We start from the raw sequence: 18,726 nt of genomic DNA, 5'->3' as shown, positions 1-18,726 counted from the left end.
TCTAACGATAGGTGGAACAAGCTATCTGCTGGAAATGGCTCCAAGCCTGTGCTCGTCAGATCCCAGCTATGCAGCTCATCTCACGTGCTGATAATGCAGCAGCTACCTTAATTTCACATGTAAAACTCTTGGTTATTCATTCCCACCGGCACCTGAAGTAAGAAATTCCAAGTACACTTTAGGCATCTGCCCTGTTCTGGCTCTGGCCCTAGGTGATGCTGCAGGTCACACAGAACGCTGTGGCTGTGTCAGTTGAAACCAGGTCTCCTGCATCATAGCCCAGTGCTGTAATTACTCTTATTCTAGTGCAATGGCCCAATAGTTTTACTGACAACTGATTTAATGTTCTGATCAGCCGCAGAACATCTTGAGTCATTTAGATTTCAAGATTGAGGGCATTCCGAGGAGACTTGTTTTTCTGTATCTCAATCTCCATCTCTAGTGTAATGGAATAAGCAATGACAGGGATGCTGTTCTTGTCCGTGTGTGCCTGGGAGTCTGTCCCAGACTGCTCTGCCATGAAGGGGTAGCATAAAGAATGTATCTTATAGAAAGAGCTGTGAGAAGGGCACAGGAGGACACGTTTCCCCTCATTTTTCTGGCACATAACTACCCTGCCTCCCCTCTCTGTCCCATTTCGCACCCAAAGGACAACCCATTCATTTGCAGAGCTACAAAAGCTTGGCCTCATCTCACTGCATTTCACTCATCTTCCTGTTGTATGTGCACAGTAATACATGGGTGGGCGACCTCATTTGAGAGCTGGTTTCATTATAAATCAAGTGTGTTCCTCCCCGCACATATCTCATAGTTATCTTCTTCCCTGATGAGGACTTCTTAATTAAAGCATGAACAATTTGTGATAGGACAGCATTTTCCAAAGATCTTCTTTCCTGGGCAGAAAGTCATTGTTCTCCAAAGACTAGGCTGGTAAACTATTTATCATGACTCTGTTAATGCATCCTGTTCTAGTTGTTGTTCAGCTTTCTAAGCACTATTGCAAGAATCATATTTTACAGGCCGGTCATAGATTTGGCTGTGAACAGATGCAGTATTCCTACTTTGTAGGATTTTTTCCACTTTCTCTGTCAGGCTGCTGTACTGTATTAATACAAGCTCGGGTTAGCTTTACTGCCATACTTTACAACAAAACTGAAGCCATATATATCACCAAATTACATCTTTGCCCTGTTCCTGTTCCCAGGGAAGGGCAGTTGTATTTCCTGTTCCACCAGCAACTGAAGACTCCAGGAGATCACACTGTCTGTGGGGAGAAAGTCACTGATTGCTCCAGTGCGCTCTACCAAACCTTGGCAGTCTTACAGTGTCCCAAGAACACCCAGCCATGCAATGCCCTCACGCTGCCTTTGGGATCCAAGCTGGCGCTGCAGATCTGTGCAGCTCAGCTCCCTGCACCACGTCCCACTGTCTGGTGTACACTGGAGGCTTTTAATCCTGCTTCCTACATCCACATTTTTTAAGCTTTTAAGGCAACTAGAGCTGCAGGTCAGCCTAATGGAACTGATAAAACACTGATATAATTGAAGTATTGCCACTGGGAAGTTCAGACCACTAATGTGTTTTTGCAGCTCTCTGGAGGACCTCCCTGTGGTGATGAATGCTCTTACCATTCAGATATCTCTGCTTTTGAAGGTGGACAAACGCTGATTGATATGTTGTCTGAAGATCAGCAAACAGCAGGCCTGCAGTAGTAACCCCTGAGAGAATTTTTTAAAATTGCAGAATTTTATGACACACAGTAAAAGAGAGCATCTGAGAAAGTGACCAGACTCATAATTTGTTACCCAGGGCTCAAGAAGACCAAGATTTGAACACAGGCACAAAGCGTCATTTCCAGCGTTAAAAAATCCTTCTCTGATTGACCCTCAGCCTCCACACTCTGTTAGAAGCAGTGAAGCTGCTGTGAAAAATTGGTGCTGTGTAAGTGGCAGCCTGAGTGCCACTGAACTGTTGTCAGGGACCTTCAGGAATAACCTTTTCTCCAGAGCTCCAGTTGCAATCCTAGCTGTCATTCTTGTGGTAACTAGAAGAACGGAGGTTTAATGATCTTAATGGCATTTCCCATGGCTGCATGTGGGTGCTAAAAGCATACTCTGCACACTTAAAGTAGAAGATGACACGCGCACCAGGGATAGAGCACAGTCGTCAGAAGAAACAACTCAAATCCGTTTCAAACAGCTGTTCAGCTGCCAGCATCCATTTGGGTGCACTGACTGGGAAGACCTATGCTAAAAATATATCAGCTTCCAGCAAAAGTGACTTATTTTTACACGTTTAGCATCCTTTACTGGCTCCTGTGATTTCACTGTTTTATACCACATTGGTGGTTCAGCTAGACACTGTCCTGAGCAAAACAGGAGAATGTCCTTGGGAGAAGATGCTTCTTTGCAATGACAAACCACTCCAGTGAAACCCAGCTATAGCTGGTGGCCTAGAAACTGGAGTTTGGATGAGAGCCAGGGGTGAGAGAGGCCAAGGGGAGTGGATGTCACTACAGGGCTAGCGTTGTGTCTCCTAAAAAGGGGAAATTTAGGCTGGATATTTTATATATTATTTTTTGCAATAAGGGCAATGAAGCACTGGCACATGTTGTCCAGAGACATGGTGGGTGCCCAGTCCCTGGAGACACTCAAGGTCAGGCTGGACAGGGCTCTGAGAGCCTGATCAAGCTGTAGGTGTCCTTGTTCATTGCAGGGGAGCTGGAGTGATGACTTTCAAAGGTCCCTTCCAAGCATATGTTGCTATGATTCTACAGTGAGAGGTGCTTTGCAGGCTCCAGTTGTCCCACTGCTCGGACTGTGAGCATGTCACTGGTGTTCCTGATGGCTGCTTGCTCCATCCAGAGGTAAAATGTGTCTTGCAAAATCTTTCATGCTCTTCACCTCAAGGCAGATCAATAGAATTTGAGGTACTCAGTGCCTTATTACACTCCAGTATAAACTCAAAGAGCAACGTAAACTGAACAAAAATGTTTGCATCACATAATATGTGCTTCTTGCAGGTTTTGGAGGAATGGAGACACCCTGTGAAGTGGTCTCTTTTTCTGGCATCTGAGGGGAACAGTTTTATGTAGAACATTGATGAGAACTTTGAAATTTGGTAGACCTACTTCTGAATAAAAATACAGATTAAAGATGAGTGATTGGTGTTATTTTCAGTCAGATATGTGTGTATGGTGATTAAAACCACACAGCGTGTAACATTACTCCTACCCTCTCAAATGCACAGTTGATGTTGTAAGATTTAACACAAGGGCTCCAACTGTAATTCAGAGCATCACACAGAGACTGAGTGGGTGTTAGTCATGTTAACAGTATTGCAAATACAGGGCTGAAAGCCTACAGATTTCAAGCCATTGGAGTTCTCTTACTTATTTTGGAACTGTAAAATTCAGTATTGCTGACCTGGTGCCTTAAAAAAAAAGGAAAACCGAAAATGATATGGACTTGTTTTCTGGGTGGTTCACATCTGTTTGCAAGTGTGCAAGACCTGCATCATGGTAAAGGTGATGCTTTCATGGAAAACTATACTTTTGAAGTTAAGGTGCACTTGGGAGAAAGATTGGGGCAGCAGAGCAGATGGCTGCTGTGGAAAACAAGGAACAGATCTGAGACTACCAAAGGAACTGTGCAGAGGATTTAGATCAGTTGACTCTTTTGAAGGTGTTTTATTTCCAGAAGAGATAAGGTTATACTTCACCACATAACAATGGAGCCAGAGAGTTGATGCTACAACCCTGTTCAGCATTTCATAGAGCTAAGCTGCCACAGCCCAGTTCTATTCCTCTTGGTCTGGCTGCCATATTTTGGGCTGGAATTTAAGGCCAGCAACCACAGAAAACTTGGATCATGTGCAGCTGGCAAGCCTGACAGGCAAAAAGTGTGTTTTCTTTGATTAGAACCATACTGTACAGCAAGCAATGGCTGAGCATCAAGTAATGGGGATTAGGTCTAGAGACCAGCCAGAGGTTTTCCAAGTGGGCCAAAACGTTTGTTTCTGTCCAAACAACTGACACCACGTAGGGCCAACATGCTTAGACCTACAGCTCTTGGAAACAAACACTGTTTTGCTGCTCTGATGAGACTTTACATTCAGAAATACCTGACACGCATTTCTATATAAACCTGGGCTGATGTAACAGGAAGGCTGGACATCAGAAACTTAATTTTGTGGCTATTAATCTGGAATAATCCATACGTGTCGGTGGGATTTATATTAAGACAGCAGCAGCATTTCCACAGGTTTCCAGTGCCAGCTGTTGGTACACACTATGCCCATCTGGATTTCCAGTGACTACCTATAGGTTCTGGAATAGCTGTGATAGATGCACACAGTGGTGTGAGGGTTTACAACCTGCCATTTCCAGAATATTTTCCATAGGCACAAACACTAACTCTTATGGTTTTTTACTGATCTCATCTAATAAGCAGCTCCTCAAAAAGACAATAGAGTGTTTTGTTGGTAGGCAAAAAGACAGAAGCAGAGTATTTTTTCCAGTACTTGTTCTGCCTTTCTGTTAACATTTGCTTCAGTTTCAATTCATGCACATTCAAATAAAGGCTGTTTTTCTTCTACTTGTTTTATTCTGGGAACTTTTTTTAGTGTGGTCTTTCACTGCAAACAGTGCTGTACTGTATGTGCTTTTTCTGTTCAGGCATGCCAAGATAATGACAAATGGGTGCCAGTAACTAGCCGCGTGGAGTGATATATTGGTAGCCCCAGTGCTGTCTGCTGCTTGGCATAGGGTCTCCTCTGGATCCAGATGGCAAAGAGCACAGCCCTCTTTGGACTGAAATGTGGTGACCACAGAAAAAGAAAGGACAAAGGGCTCCATCTGAGTGTGTCTCTTTGGGAAGAATTGGAGCTCTTTCACGGCTGCCTGTTCTACAGCACGGATGAGCAGAGGTGACTCAACCACCTTTACTTTTAATTCTGCAGGTGTCAAGTTGATAAAACACAAAGTGATTTGCACTATATAAGTAAATGCGGAGGTCTAAGCCTTATTTTTCAGGCTTACAAAGAAAAATGTCATTGTCTTCACTGTGGTTCTGATGAGGTAGCTGTGAAAGCAGAACTTGAGACATTTTTTAAGCTTGTGTAGAAATACAGAACAAACACAGCATCTCAAATCTTACAGAGCCTCCCAAAGCGAACCTGGGACCAAAAATCCCATGCTGCTGAAACCTTGTTGCTAAGGAAGAGAGGTCAGGCTAAGGGCCAGATCCTGCTGGTTTGAATCCACCGTTTTGACTGAAGTGCTGCACATAAGGAAGAAGTTGCCCTTGGCTTCTGCAGATCTCCTACACTGGGTCCCTTTAGTGAGAAGGATGGGTCCTTTACAGCTCAAGGCTGTTTCAGACAGACAGATGTGGGTCATAATTAATTTAAGACAGTCACATTTCGTTGGTCTTTTTTCTGCATTTGTGCAAGTACAACCGGGATTCATTTGGCAAAGTCGACAAAGAAAACCGAACAAGTACCCCTGTAATTTGTAAGCCATAGTAAACACACGCTATGCAAATAAAAGCATCAGAAAGGTTTTGTCGGCCTAAATATTGAAACCAAATTTTATTTCTTGAAAATGACATTACACACATCTTGCAAATGTACATTTAGATGAGAAAACAATGAGTAACAAATATTGAGAGCAAAGCTAGAAAGTGGACAGGTTCTCTGCTGCATGGCATTGCATTACAAGAATACTCAGACCTGGGATGGTTATTACAAGTGGTAAAAACAGTTCACAACACCTCACAAAAATGGATTTTTTTTTCTAGAAAGTCAAATCTTCTAACAAAAGGAAATTCTGCTAAGGGAGAAGAGGGGAATAAATGCATGGATCAAGGTAGACTTTGCGGTTTTGAGGCAGGGTTTTGCGGGGGATTTTTAAGTCCATTTCTTACAAAATCCATCTTTATCTGTGACCCCCTGTCTTTTTATAGCCTTTATTTCCTGTCCTCATCTGCCAACAGAACCACGGCTATACAATAATAGGCCCTGTGTACTCAACCCAGAGCTTGGGAGTGTGGAGAAGGAGCTGCCTGCAGAACCCATAACAACATAATTCCTATATATCATCCACTATCTCCCCTCTGCTGTGTATCCAGGAAAATCAAAAAGTGCGTGCAAACTCTGCAAATCAGGGGCCGTGGGACTAATCCCATGTCAAACAACCAGGTGTGGAAGCCACGGCCCGTAGCCCACGTGCCACATGCCTCAGCTGCAATGGATCATCAAGATCTCATTGTTCACCCGTGGTGCAAACTTCCAAGGATTAACTTGTTCCCCAGTTCAAGCAGAGGCAACAGGTGATTGTTCTCCATCTGTTTTATCTTGAAAGAGTCTAACCAAAGTGCCAAGGCAGAGCGCAGTGAGAAGTTCCCCAAGAGAATCTGTTGAGAACTGCTTTTCAAACCTCATTGTATATCACTTTATTTATGCCCAAATCTGTACTTTACAACCACGAGAGAGACAAAGATAGAATAGAGAGAGAGGGGGAGAATCTTTCCAGGAGGAAAGGAAAAGCTAATTAAGTGAAGTACAAGACCATGCATTTACTCTCAAAAGCTTGTTCACAAGCAAGCTAACATTTCTAACACTACAACCACTCATCTACATCTGTTTGCTAAGTAATCGAGTTCTACCTACAACTAGGGAGCAGAAGGGTTTTTTCTTTTCTTCCCCCTCCCTTTAAAACGTCAATAAAAATGTTTTCTGTACAAGTTGAATGGCACAAAAGGTGGTCAAAATGCTAAATAACTCACCACAAATGGAGAATGCAAAATTAGTTCAAAACATGCATGGACTGTGTACAGGTAAGCAAGGAATCATTGGCATAAAGCTGCAATATATTACAAGATGATACAATTGAGATCTTTTGGCATAACCTCTGCTTGTTCCGTCCCTTTAAGAGAACTTCACATGAAAATCTGGAGTAAAGGGAACTCAAGTTATATACCCAAGCAGAAAGTTAACTATGGGCAACACTGTTTGAAGAGGAAAGCATTTCCCCTCCCCTTCCACGTACTCCCCCAAAGTACAAAAGTCAACATAATGCTATGTGTAGCATTGCTGCAGGCTTGCCAAAAAGAAAGTTTAGATACATCTGTTTTAGGAGAACAAATGCATCATTTAAATTAATAGCTCTTTGTACAATGACATTAAATACCTTACTATTTAAATGAAATATGAAAGTGAAATTTACCAATCCAAGAAAACAGTAACTCAACCCTTACCACCCATGTGTCCTCCAAGGTTATGTACACAGAGTTTAAAGTATACCAGCTAAACTTTAAACCCGGCTGCCCCTCCAACCCCCACCCACTGAATGGCAATAGAAAATACACTGTGGTCTCTCAGTCATACTATATTGCAGCTTTGTTATTAATGATGAAATCATACAAACTCGATGAATGACCTAAGACAGCAATCCGTGATCAGGTTCCAGTTCACTGCATCTCCCTCCCTCAAAACCACCTGTGGGCAGACTGGCAGCTCACAGAGAGCTGCAGAGTGCAGGGCTATGAGTGAAGGCAGGTCACGCTCTTCACAGAAGACTGGCATGAAGAACGCTGGCTTATTTGATGAGAGCCACTTACCTTAGCTTGAAATTGTATTTGTAATTAAGAAAATAGGCAAAGGCTAGTAACAGCAAAGTCAACAAGCTGATACTCCTGTCCTGTGCTTCTAGACTAGACGGTGTCATAGAATACAGAATATCAAGGAGGGGAGTTTGTACAGGGAATAGATTCATCTACATTGGCTTCTTTCTAGAAGACCCTGGATGCCTTCTAAATTGATCATCACAGCTGTACTAGTACTGCCACGGTGGTAAAACTGCTTGGATCACATGTAATTTAAATAAGAAGCAAACTAACAACAATTTTACATGTCAGAATTCAGCATGTAATTATAACTCACAGGCTTTCTTGTTCTTACATTCAATACTTCTGCTTCACCTTATCTCTAAACACCAATTAACAGTGCAATTAGTTCCCTAGACATTCTTCTTAAGGAGACACATTGTTAGATATTACACTAAATCTGGAAAAAGCTCTTCTGATGTAAAGAATGGGAAAAAAAAGAGAAAAAAAAGCTGTTCTGCAACCCATCAGTGACTCTGGTCAGCACGACAGGGAGACAGAACATCACTCCATTCCAACTGCCACCTGCAAAGAGAAGAGCACTAAAGATCCATCTATACCTGCTGTGCAGAGGGTGGAATCTGCTGGAGAAAAGCAGCCATGTTGGAATTTCCCAAAATGAAACAAAAACACAAAAACACTGAATGTTTCATAGGGATTCTCTGAAGGTAAAATTCTTCAGTTCTAGAACTGGGCCTGGAACCCAGCTAGGGCTCCATTTGGCTCATTGCAGACATTTCTTCAGTATGATTCTACACATGGGTTCCTCAGAAAACTGGGGATTCGGAATGAGGATTTGGTTTGGGTCCACCCTTTCCAAGTGCCACCAACATGTTTCACCCTGACTTCATGTATCAGGCAAATCACTTTGCTCTGCAGCCACCTCACTGCTCAAATGTGACTCACATTAATGTAACTTTCCTATATATAACTTAGGCATGTGTTAATTGCAAGTAGAGATGGAAGAACCAGCTTGAATAAAATCAAAAGCAGCCATGAGCTTAGGTAAGTCACCTAAAACAGAACGGAACCTCCCTTTTATGTTCAGAGACATTTGGTAATACTTTTCTCTAAAAACTGAGCCAACCATAAGCCTCTATTCTGCTTGGCACTGGATGGGATTAGGGTAGAAAAATACCAAAATAAATAGAAATGCTATTTTCTATAAGCCTGTCGGGCTTAGGGCATGTCTTGGTGGACTGAGGTGAGAAGGCAAGGTAGACTCTCTAGGACCAGAAAATGTAGAAGAGACCTTGATTTGCTATGCTGCTTGTTTCATTTTCAATCTTAAATGTTTTAAGATAATTAAACATGTGACATTATTTTAGCTTTATCATCAATTACAATAAAATTATAGAAAATATCTCCTATACATAACTTTCCATTAGAGGTTTATAAAAGAGATCACTTTCTAGCTGGGATAAATGTGATTTTTTCTGCAAAGTCTGCAGTTGTCAGCCAGGAAACTGAATCTGCACTTAGCTAATCCATCACACAGTAATTACTAACAGTAATGAATCTCTGACATAGGAGACCAACCTTGGACCAAATGGATTCAGTTCCCATAATTACAGAGGAGCTTCTGCCTGTTTTAAACAATGAAGAATTAGGAGCTTTGGGTTTTGCTTGCGTTACACTGAGTGTCAGAGAATCTACAGAAACCAAGAGCTGCACTCCTTATGGAAAAAAAACAATTGAAAGTCTGAGAACAAGCAGCAAAAAAACGTATTCAAATAAATCGCCTCTTCTGCCTTTTAGCATTAAATTCACCAGTATTGTAACTCCACTGAATTTAAAAGAAAGATTATAATGAGAAAATCAGTGTTAAACACAGATCCTCTTGTTCACCATGGCCTTTCCACTGATTTATTGAATGCAACAGCTTTCGCATGTGTGGCTAGGGATTTCATGGACAAGATCATCATCAGCCCTTCTGCCTGCACAGCGATTCATGGTAACCTCTTCCAGAAGCCTGTCTGGACTTATCACCTTGGTGCAGCAGGGTTGATAGTTCTTCCAGTTTGCTGCACTCCACGGGAAGGGCCAGGAGGTTCCGAGTTGCCCTCATTATCCTTTCATACATGTCTTGCAATTCCCCAGTGTGCCAGACCTGCACTTTCCTGAGCCAGTGCATGCTGATGAAATTCTATTTCTGATCTAAAGGAAGGAATAAAAATAAAACCAAACTGTAGCTTGATGCTGTCATTCAGCGAAGAGCTGGATTTTCCCTTCACCCTTTTAGAGATGACACAGACATCCATATGCCAGCAGGAGAGCAAAACAGGGGCAGACAAAGAATTTCAAACCAAGTTCTTCAGCCTGAGGCCAAGCGTGACCTTATTTCTGCCAGTGGGAGCGGGACACATGCTGTTGTGGCAGATAGCCTGCATCCTAGCTTAGATACCTGCAGGGGCAATAGCACTCTCAACATGCAGCCAGAAACCCCTGCTGCTTTTCCATCCAGACCCAAGCTGTAGATTCACAGCTTGCACTACCCCTTTTATTTCTCCTTGGAGTTTCTTGGCACTCGTCTTTCTTTGTTCCCACACATCAATGCTGTTGATGTTTTCAGCGCACTGCCTCATGCTCTCCCTTCCATACGATTTTCTGTGATGTTCACGCTCATTTCATCACTCAGTAAAGATCTTGCAACAAATGCCCCCTACCATTCCTCTTGGAAACAAGTCTCTTTTCTTTGTTTATTGCAACAATAGCCATCATGGCATCTTTCTCCAGCAGTGCAGCTTTTTTTTTTCAGTTGACAGACTCTAATTGCTGCAAAGATTTGTTAATTCCCTTTGGGAATCCTCCTGCTTCAATTGTTTGAGTGGCAAACTGTCAGACCCAGGCAAGCTCTAAACTGGCCAGTGAGTTACAGTTCACTGAGTGATAGAGCAAGAGCCAGAATAAGTTTGTTAAGCAATGAAGATTGAAAGGCAATTCTTTCCCATGAACACTTTCTGAACAAGCAAGCTTTCAACAACAGACCCACTGTTTTCTTGGTAGAAGGCCTCTGAAATCATTAGACTTACTCATTATTTAAAAATACATGGCCTCATTTTCAGATGGTAACCTGGGCTGCCCCCTGACACATACATGTACAGGTAACAAAAAGAGGGGCAGTTGGGGACTGTGTTCAGGCCAGATGTGGCAGCTCCAGATGAGAGAACTTGGTTGTTGGATGTGGCCTTGTGCTTAGAGGCACTGCTGGCTCCCCAACTGGTTTGGGGGAACTAGAAGTGGTGTGTCTGTTTTTCACCATTACTAAAGTAATGAAGCATTTTTACATCTTGGTTTTTGGAGACTCCTGAAAAGTTGGGAGTTCCTGACTTGTCTAAGAGAGTGCACCATAATCTGCTTTTATAGGGTTTTCAAACTTCAGTAATAATGAATAAATCTTAAGAGCTAGCTCTTCTATAGCTCTGTATATCAGCTGATCTCAAAGCAGTTTATGGATAGAGCTGAGTGCTATGGTCAGCTCTTTATGCACTGGGACAGTGTGGCACAGGGAGAACTGATGGGCTCACAGTTATACTAAAGACCAGTAGCTCTGAATTCCCACTGTTACGTTCACTAGGTTTGGTTCTCGTTTGCTCAGAAATTCACCTACTGGATGAACATTGGTGTCAGTGTTTCTGACCTTCTTTAAACAGTGTCCTGATGAAGGGATAGTGGTCTGTGACCCTAAAGCTCTGCATCTTCCCCTGAGGTAGTACTCCTACTCTGCCCTACAATTAGGAATCTGTTAGAGCAGCTATGCAATGACACTGCTGGAAAAAAAGCCTTTCCATCCCTCCACTTACTGTCTCTGAGCATCTCCCAAACAATAGGGATAGTAACTTTTTTTTTTTTTTGGTCAGCTTAGTCCCAGACCTGTGAACATCAAACAACTCAAACCTTTCCAGAGGGAAAAAAAAAATAACAACAGCAAAATAACACAGGGGTGGATGGACATGTCAATTCAGGCTTTAAACTGGAGGCACCTAGGAGAGATACCAGATCTCAAGTCGGGGCAAAGAGAGAGGGTGAAGAATACCTGAATAACAGGGTTGATAGCTGACGCAGCAAGACCCTGCCCAGCCAATCTATTAATATTTAGTGGCTGCACTGTAAGACGTAGAACTCAGTTTAACATTTCTTGAGATACTGCAGAGAGGCCTGCTCAGGTTCATAGGAATGGGACAAAGGCATCAACCAGAAGATGTCTGTGATCCTGGAGACAGTCACTTTCTAGAGCTGACTGCATAAAAGCAAGATGGGCTGATCATCTCAAGAGGCTCAAGAGCTAATCTGTCCTGCCCACTTTTGTCAAGGCCATTTAATCTAGGCCTTGTTGGATACGTGTAGTCCTGCTACTGAAGCCCAACGCATGTTGGAAGGCACTTAAAGACTTAACCTGCTTTGCCTCAATAAACCAAAGTGGTGATGATTCAGCTGGATCTCCTCTAGGATCTTGTATAACATGCTCATCTTGTTGGCTGAGCTGCATCGTACTTTATCTACCTTAGCAGAAAAAGATATTTATTCTGTGCCATCCATTTGCTTCTACAAGCAACATCACCAGTCCCAAATACCATTCTAATTTGCTTCTGTCAGTAACCAGAAAAATAATTTTGAGCCTAAATTACCATTAAAGAAAATGTGTTGTTCTGTCTTGGTTGTGATCAGCACCTTCTGTGTGGTAAATACACCTCTATATAGCTTTTCTTTTGTGTATTGTCTTAGCTTGTGGAGAACTTTCTCGACTAACTTTGTACCTCTTTTACTTGGCTATCTTTTCCTCCTTTATCTAAAAACAATTGTTACTTTAGTGTAGCCAAAGATATCTCTCCAATTGCCTTGAATGGATGTGGGGTGCCACCGAGGTCATAGCAAAATACACATGCTTTTACTATGATAAAAAAGGCTCATACTTGCAAAATCCACAGCATACCCCTGCAGAGAAGGTGGAACTTCCAGGGATAGCTGTCACTGAATGATGCTTTATTTTAGGGAGTCAGCTTGGTATTACAGAGCAATTTCAAAAGGTTTTCTTTGCGTTTCCAATCAGATCAGCAGTCAGTGCAAAGACATGGAAAAGGAAACACAAGGCAGCCTAGAAAATATCAGTATCCACATCAGTAAGTGGGAACTAACAAATTTATACCAGTATTTCCTATTAGAAATGCTTGGGTGTAACACTGTTTTGCTGTTAGCCAAAATTATGAGTCCTGTCTCTTCATTTTATTTTCAAGAGCACTGTTCAAGGAAATGAGAGAAGTAACAGCTAGACTGTGTGTGATTCTTTGCAAGCATATATGTATGCTAGCTAAATGAGAAAGAGAGATGTGGAAGTTCTTTTCTAAGCAGAATTATTCTTCTGTTGCCTATGAAAATAGGCTTTTCAGATTCTGATAATACTGTAAATAATATGCAGATGTGGGAAACACAGACAACAGAAGACAAAAGCTTAATTCCATCTCCTAATGCAAAGTGGACCAAGGTAGAATTTCATTACCAAACTCTTTCAAAATTACTTCAAGGGGTAGAGTACTGGTTGGCTGTCTAGTAGGTGGAAATGAACTAATTCCAAATCTGACATCAGATGGAGATTTAACTCAAAAGGTTCAGAATATAAATGCTTTACAAGTGACAAAACTCCCAAGGCTCAAGAACTTTGCTGCACTGCCCTGATATTCTACAGTTGAGACTGCCGTGGAAAGGTATGAAGACTCAATACGTTGGTCTTTCTATGGCTGAAGGATATTGCTCTAATTCCTTACTAATGATTATATGTGGAAATAGTTTTTTTATATAATTTAATACGCAAATTTGCTAAAATATACTTGGTACTGAATAAATAAAGGTGGATTTCAAAGAAACAAAGCTCTGTACCAGATTAAGAATCTCTCCAATTTGCTTTTAAATACTGAATTGTTTTAAATCAATATAGTGTTAATGATTCAATTAGTTTCTGAAAACACTAAAGGCAGCCTCATGGGGGAAATCAGATAGGGTTTTTACAGCAGAATTAATATGGCAAATCCTCACATCCTGTAGTGCTTTTTTTATGTGCCTGCAAATGTAGAAAATACATAAAACGTAAACTCTGGAGTGTGTAACAGAGTTGCAGTCACTTGCTCCAGGATCTCATAAGGTCTGGAATTATTACAGCACAGTGAAACTAATTCCTAATTCATTCTAGTTCAGGAAAGCTTTCTGGCCAAACCCAGACTTACATCTCATGGAAAATCAACAGGAGTAAAGCACGTGTGAAAATATAAGCATACTTCTTTGCTGAATCAAGGCTGTTCCTCTATTTAAATGATACCTGTGCATTATTTCTCTTTGTAATCAAATCTATGTTAGGCATCCTACAAAGCCAAAAATACCTACTGTTGAATGTACAGTACATCCACATGCATTTCTGTACAAGACCTCATGCAGTAATAGCATTAATGCAGACTTAACAATATGTTACAGCTGAAATGCTCACTGACTTCTACTGCCTAAGCAGTTCTACCTAGAAAACTGCTTTTTAAAACTTTGAGTTGGACCTCATACCCTGTTTTCTTTGTGGCTTTTGCAGGTTCGAATGGCTATTCTTCCCACTGAAGATTTTTTCTTCTTCTTTTAGGCCTTTTCAGGTTCCCTTGGTACTGCCCTGAAGAAATTACTGGGCTCAGCCTCACCCAAGGATAATCCTAGTGCAAAAAAAAACTCCTAAGGAAGTACTTGCAGGATGAGGTTTTAGGTATATCACTAAGTACAGCACAGGAGGAAGGCCTAACTGATTTATTAGCATACTCTACAAGGAAGATCATATTTAAATAACCACTACTGTGGCAGGAAGGAAAGGAATCACCTCTCAACAACAACCTTCACCACCATCCATCCAAAGGTTTATTTGACCTTTGGCATCCTGCTTTGTCTTATACAAACTGAATTTGTGGGTACTGGACGGAAGCGTATCTCTGACTCCTGTAACATCATCAGCAACTCTAGCACTTCAGTCTGCTTATGGGCATCACAGAATTAGGTATTCCTGGTGAAAAAGTGGTGAGAGTCTAGGCTGAATTGCAAGAGAACCTAGATCTAATTTTATGGCTGGTCTCCTTGGTCTCCTTCAGATTTACATCAACAGAACAGAGAAGAGGGTAAAAGCAAGCCAAATATCTATCTCGCTAGAGCTTTCACTAAGATAAATGTTCTAATTAACAATATTGTTGGCATAACCGTGGCCTTTGCTATCCTGATGCTTAAGAAAGCCCTGTTTTCTCAAGACTAGGCTCTACAGTAGCACCTAGTGGATTAAACAGCCAAAAATCAGCATCCACAGCAAAATCTGCACCCGGAACAGTTCAGTACCTTCTGTTAGAGGATCTGAAAGCACTTTACAAATGCTAACCAACATTTGGATTCACAACCCCCAGTGAGGTAGAACAGTGTTATCCACACAGGGATGGGTAGACCTATTGAGGCACAGTGTTACTAGCAGACCTGCTCCCCTTCAGACACTGAATCAGTGCCAAAAGACTGAATGAAGGTTTCCTGACTACACCTATGCTTCGTCCACAGTACTTTCCCCTATACAGCTTCAACATGAGCCTCTAGCCTTCTGAACTGACACCAGGTTTCTATATACAATAGGTGAAACGTTCATTTAGCAGTCACATAGTCAGCAAATTACTCAATTAAATGAAGTTATTTGTGGGCACAAATGATTTCTTTCACAAAACTCTGTGTAAAAGATCATGCACTAAGACTACAGGGTGCAAAATTGGTGCATAATTCTGACCCCTTGGTAATTCCCAATTCTGTCCTCTCTCAGATGCATCTTCTTAAAGTTGCATTACATGTATCATCACATGAACCTCTAAAGACATAGCCTGCACAGATTGTTTCGTATCAGCAATGCAAGCAAACAAAACATGGAGTGGCTTTCTGAACAACCCAGCATTCATATAGCATCAAACATCACATTATAATTCATTCTAATCACAAGGGGTTGCAAGAGAATAAGGAATAGATGTATATGTTGAAACAAAGGCAAATAGAGCAAGAAAGAAATATTTGATTGCACAGATTTCCTTTAGGTAAAGTTCCATAATAATCAGTTTCATCAAAAGCTTGTTCCATGAGAAAGAGAGGCAATGCCAGCTAGCCTATAACAAAATTTCGGCGTAGTAAAAACCACCAGCCCTGCGTGAGTAGATGAACTTTGCATTCCATAGGAGTCATTACTGATTAATAAAAGCAAAACGTTTCTCTAAATACAATAAGTTTGTTTTTGTCAGATAGAAGAGTTTCTTAAAATATGGGTTTTCAAACACACAAAGTTTCATTTGTTATAGAAGTAGAGAATCTGGCCATAGTTATGAATACAGAAGTGTAAAAAAACAAATACATATCTTAAACATTACAAAAACTATCAAAACATTCAATATTTTGAACTGACTTTTTTTCCCCCTACAAGTGTCTGTTCTGGCAGTGATGACAAGATTTCTAAACTGATTCGTTGTTGTTACTGTTCTGCAGTTGGTGGGGTTTTTTTTGTTCATTTTTCTGAATGTGTTTTTTTAAACAAAACAAAATTACCAGCTTTTATAAAAAAGAAGGAGCTTGAATCTTTACTCCAAAACACAGATACAAGGTTTTCCTTTATAAAAAGTGTATTGATTTTTTGCTATAAAAAGTGACCTGTAGGATGTCAGACCTGAAAACAAATTCTCACAGTGTTTTCAGTGTTGGCTGTTCACAAGGCATTACTTTTAAAAACAGAGATAGAGAGATACCATAGGGTGGTTGTAAAAGTTTGTTACCAGCTAGCAGTGTTTCTGGACCATATGTGAATCTGTTCAACTCTAGACAACTCAACTGACTTACATTATTTTGCTTAATTATTTAACAACTCCCAATATTTGAATATCTGAAAATTCACTATTGCACTAACCTTACTTAGCATCTCATGTTATCATTCCTGATCTTGTCCAAGCTTTTGCTGACATATTAAGCATCGAACTAATAAGTCATTTCCCTTCCTGCCCTGTAACAACAAAAACAGTACTAGTTAGTATGCAAGTGCTAAAATCAGGGCTGCAAATGAGGAACAAGCAAGAGTTGGCAGTTTGGAGGTAAAGAGTTGTCAGAATTTGTCAGCAACAGATTGATTCACACACTTCTGGGGGAGCTTTCCATTGCTGTCATAGGAAAATTACATATTTGCAGAAGAAGAAATAATAGAAGAATGTGGGAAGTGCACAGGATCAGCGGCATAACGGCCCAAAATTGCTGGCAATGTCCATTTTGCATCCCTAAAACTCTGCTTAAGAGAATGGTATCCCTCTATCTCTATAGACTGGTAGGTGTTGATTTGTGGTAGAGAGGATAAATCACAGAAAAAAAATGACATATAACTGTGTGTCCTTTGTCTGATTTGAAAGCACCAGTCACCTATCTGCTTAGTTTGGCAGAAGTACTCTACTGTATCTTAAACATAGCTTGCAGTACGGACTATTGACGTCATGTCGCTTTACATGGAATCTCCAAGGGAATCAGAGTCATCCAAAGACAGAGGCAGATACAAGTCCTGTAGGAAGAAAGAAAAACATGTTAATTCACACAATCAGTTTTCACCTTTGGTCGTGCAAAAGGAGACAGTTGGATGGGTCCAGTTCTGTGCACTTCATAGGGACGGGGTGGAATTCTCATGCACTGGTTACTGGATGGTTGCCCGGTTACTCTGAGGCTAAAATAAGGTCCATTGCAGAGTGGAGGAATGTGCACCTTGGTACCAAAAGAAAGATGACTGTTCGGTGACAAGTTTGAGAAGAAATTTTTTATCACTTCTGGATCAGTGCATCCATTGCAGAACATGCATGAAAGAGCAGAAACTTTCCTTAAAGAGATCTTTCTGAACTTAAGTCTAATGATTATTACCTTTATTTGACAGCTACCCTTAGGACAGATCTCTGGGAAAATCACCTCCCGTGATGTATACTTTATTTTAAGCCATTTTTGATCATTCAGAAAGCTGTTCAGAAGTTAAAAACATAATGCCTAGTTTATTTTTTTGGATAAAATACTGAATACAAAGCTTTCCCAGGGCCTCTTTCTGAGTAACCATTTTATTTTGCTTCTTTGAAGTCCTGCATGGATCTAGGAATACAAACCGTCTTAAGGACTAAAGCTCTCTTTGGGCTTTTATGAACTCTGACCCCCACATGGAATAACTGAGCAACATGAAGCAAAGCACAAATACACAGAAAGGGAGTTCACAAGCATCTTGACAGAAGAGGAGGGGAAAAAAAAGAGAAGTGATTTCATTTTAAGTGGGAAATTGCTCCTGGGAGGAAAACAACAATGCGTGAATGATCAGGAAACCTAAAATGCTACATTCACATTTTCTGATTGGCTTGAATTAGTGGAGAAGCTTGTAGCTGCCTTTAGCAGTCACCTTCTATTACGAATGTTCTAGGGCCTTCACTGGGAAAGTCGTAAGTCAGCTAGCTGAAAACATACATAAAACATAGCAGAAGGTGAGATTTACTTGTCTTCACCAGAAAACCAATCCTCAACTCCAAAGCCCTGCATGAGATAGTGTTTGGAAGGTATTTTAGGTCCTTGGCTGCTGAAGCAACGAATGCAGTTTATAGCATTAATTTCATAGAAACACACACAAGCATCTTTCGAGAGCAGACTATGGGCCAGATCCTGTTCTCAAATAAAAGTTAAGAATACATTTGGAACCACTGTGCTACACTGGTGCATTTCCTTAGACTTTAAACTGAGCGACTGAGACCAGAGTGAAGTCCTGAGAAAAACACTGATTTCATCTGATTTAGCTATACCTCTGTTAAAGGACACGAAAACAAAGATGAATGACTACAGGATTTTCATATCTTGGAAATATTTTAAAGATCTGATTTTTGAGAAGCCAAATTCCACCCCAGGCTTCCCCAGTACCATTCAGTCCCATCTCCGATGTGGTTCAAAGTCTTACATACCAGAGTTATAATGCAAAGCCCATTGGACTTTCAGGAATACTTCACAGAGACTTTGCTATACTTTCTTCCACCAACTA

At 41.0% G+C, this 18,726-nt stretch overlaps 1 protein-coding gene across 11 annotated transcripts in view; it reads right to left on the bottom strand.

Moving 5' to 3' along the window:
* Positions 1 to 5,565: 5,565 nt before the first annotated feature.
* Positions 5,566 to 18,726, bottom strand: part of DCX (doublecortin) — a 126,852-nt gene continuing 113,691 nt past the window's right edge. For all 11 annotated transcript variants that reach the window (XM_048959424.1, XM_048959420.1, XM_048959418.1 and 8 more), the window contains one exon: positions 5,566 to 17,232. In XM_048959424.1, the coding sequence (XP_048815381.1) occupies positions 17,176 to 17,232 (57 nt within the window). In that variant the 3' untranslated portion in view covers positions 5,566 to 17,175. The remainder of the gene's footprint in view (positions 17,233 to 18,726) is intronic.

Source organism: Lagopus muta, chromosome 13 (assembly GCF_023343835.1).
Source record: "Lagopus muta isolate bLagMut1 chromosome 13, bLagMut1 primary, whole genome shotgun sequence".
NCBI lineage: Eukaryota > Metazoa > Chordata > Aves > Galliformes > Phasianidae > Lagopus > Lagopus muta.
This window is presented reverse-complemented; position numbering and strand designations above follow the sequence as displayed.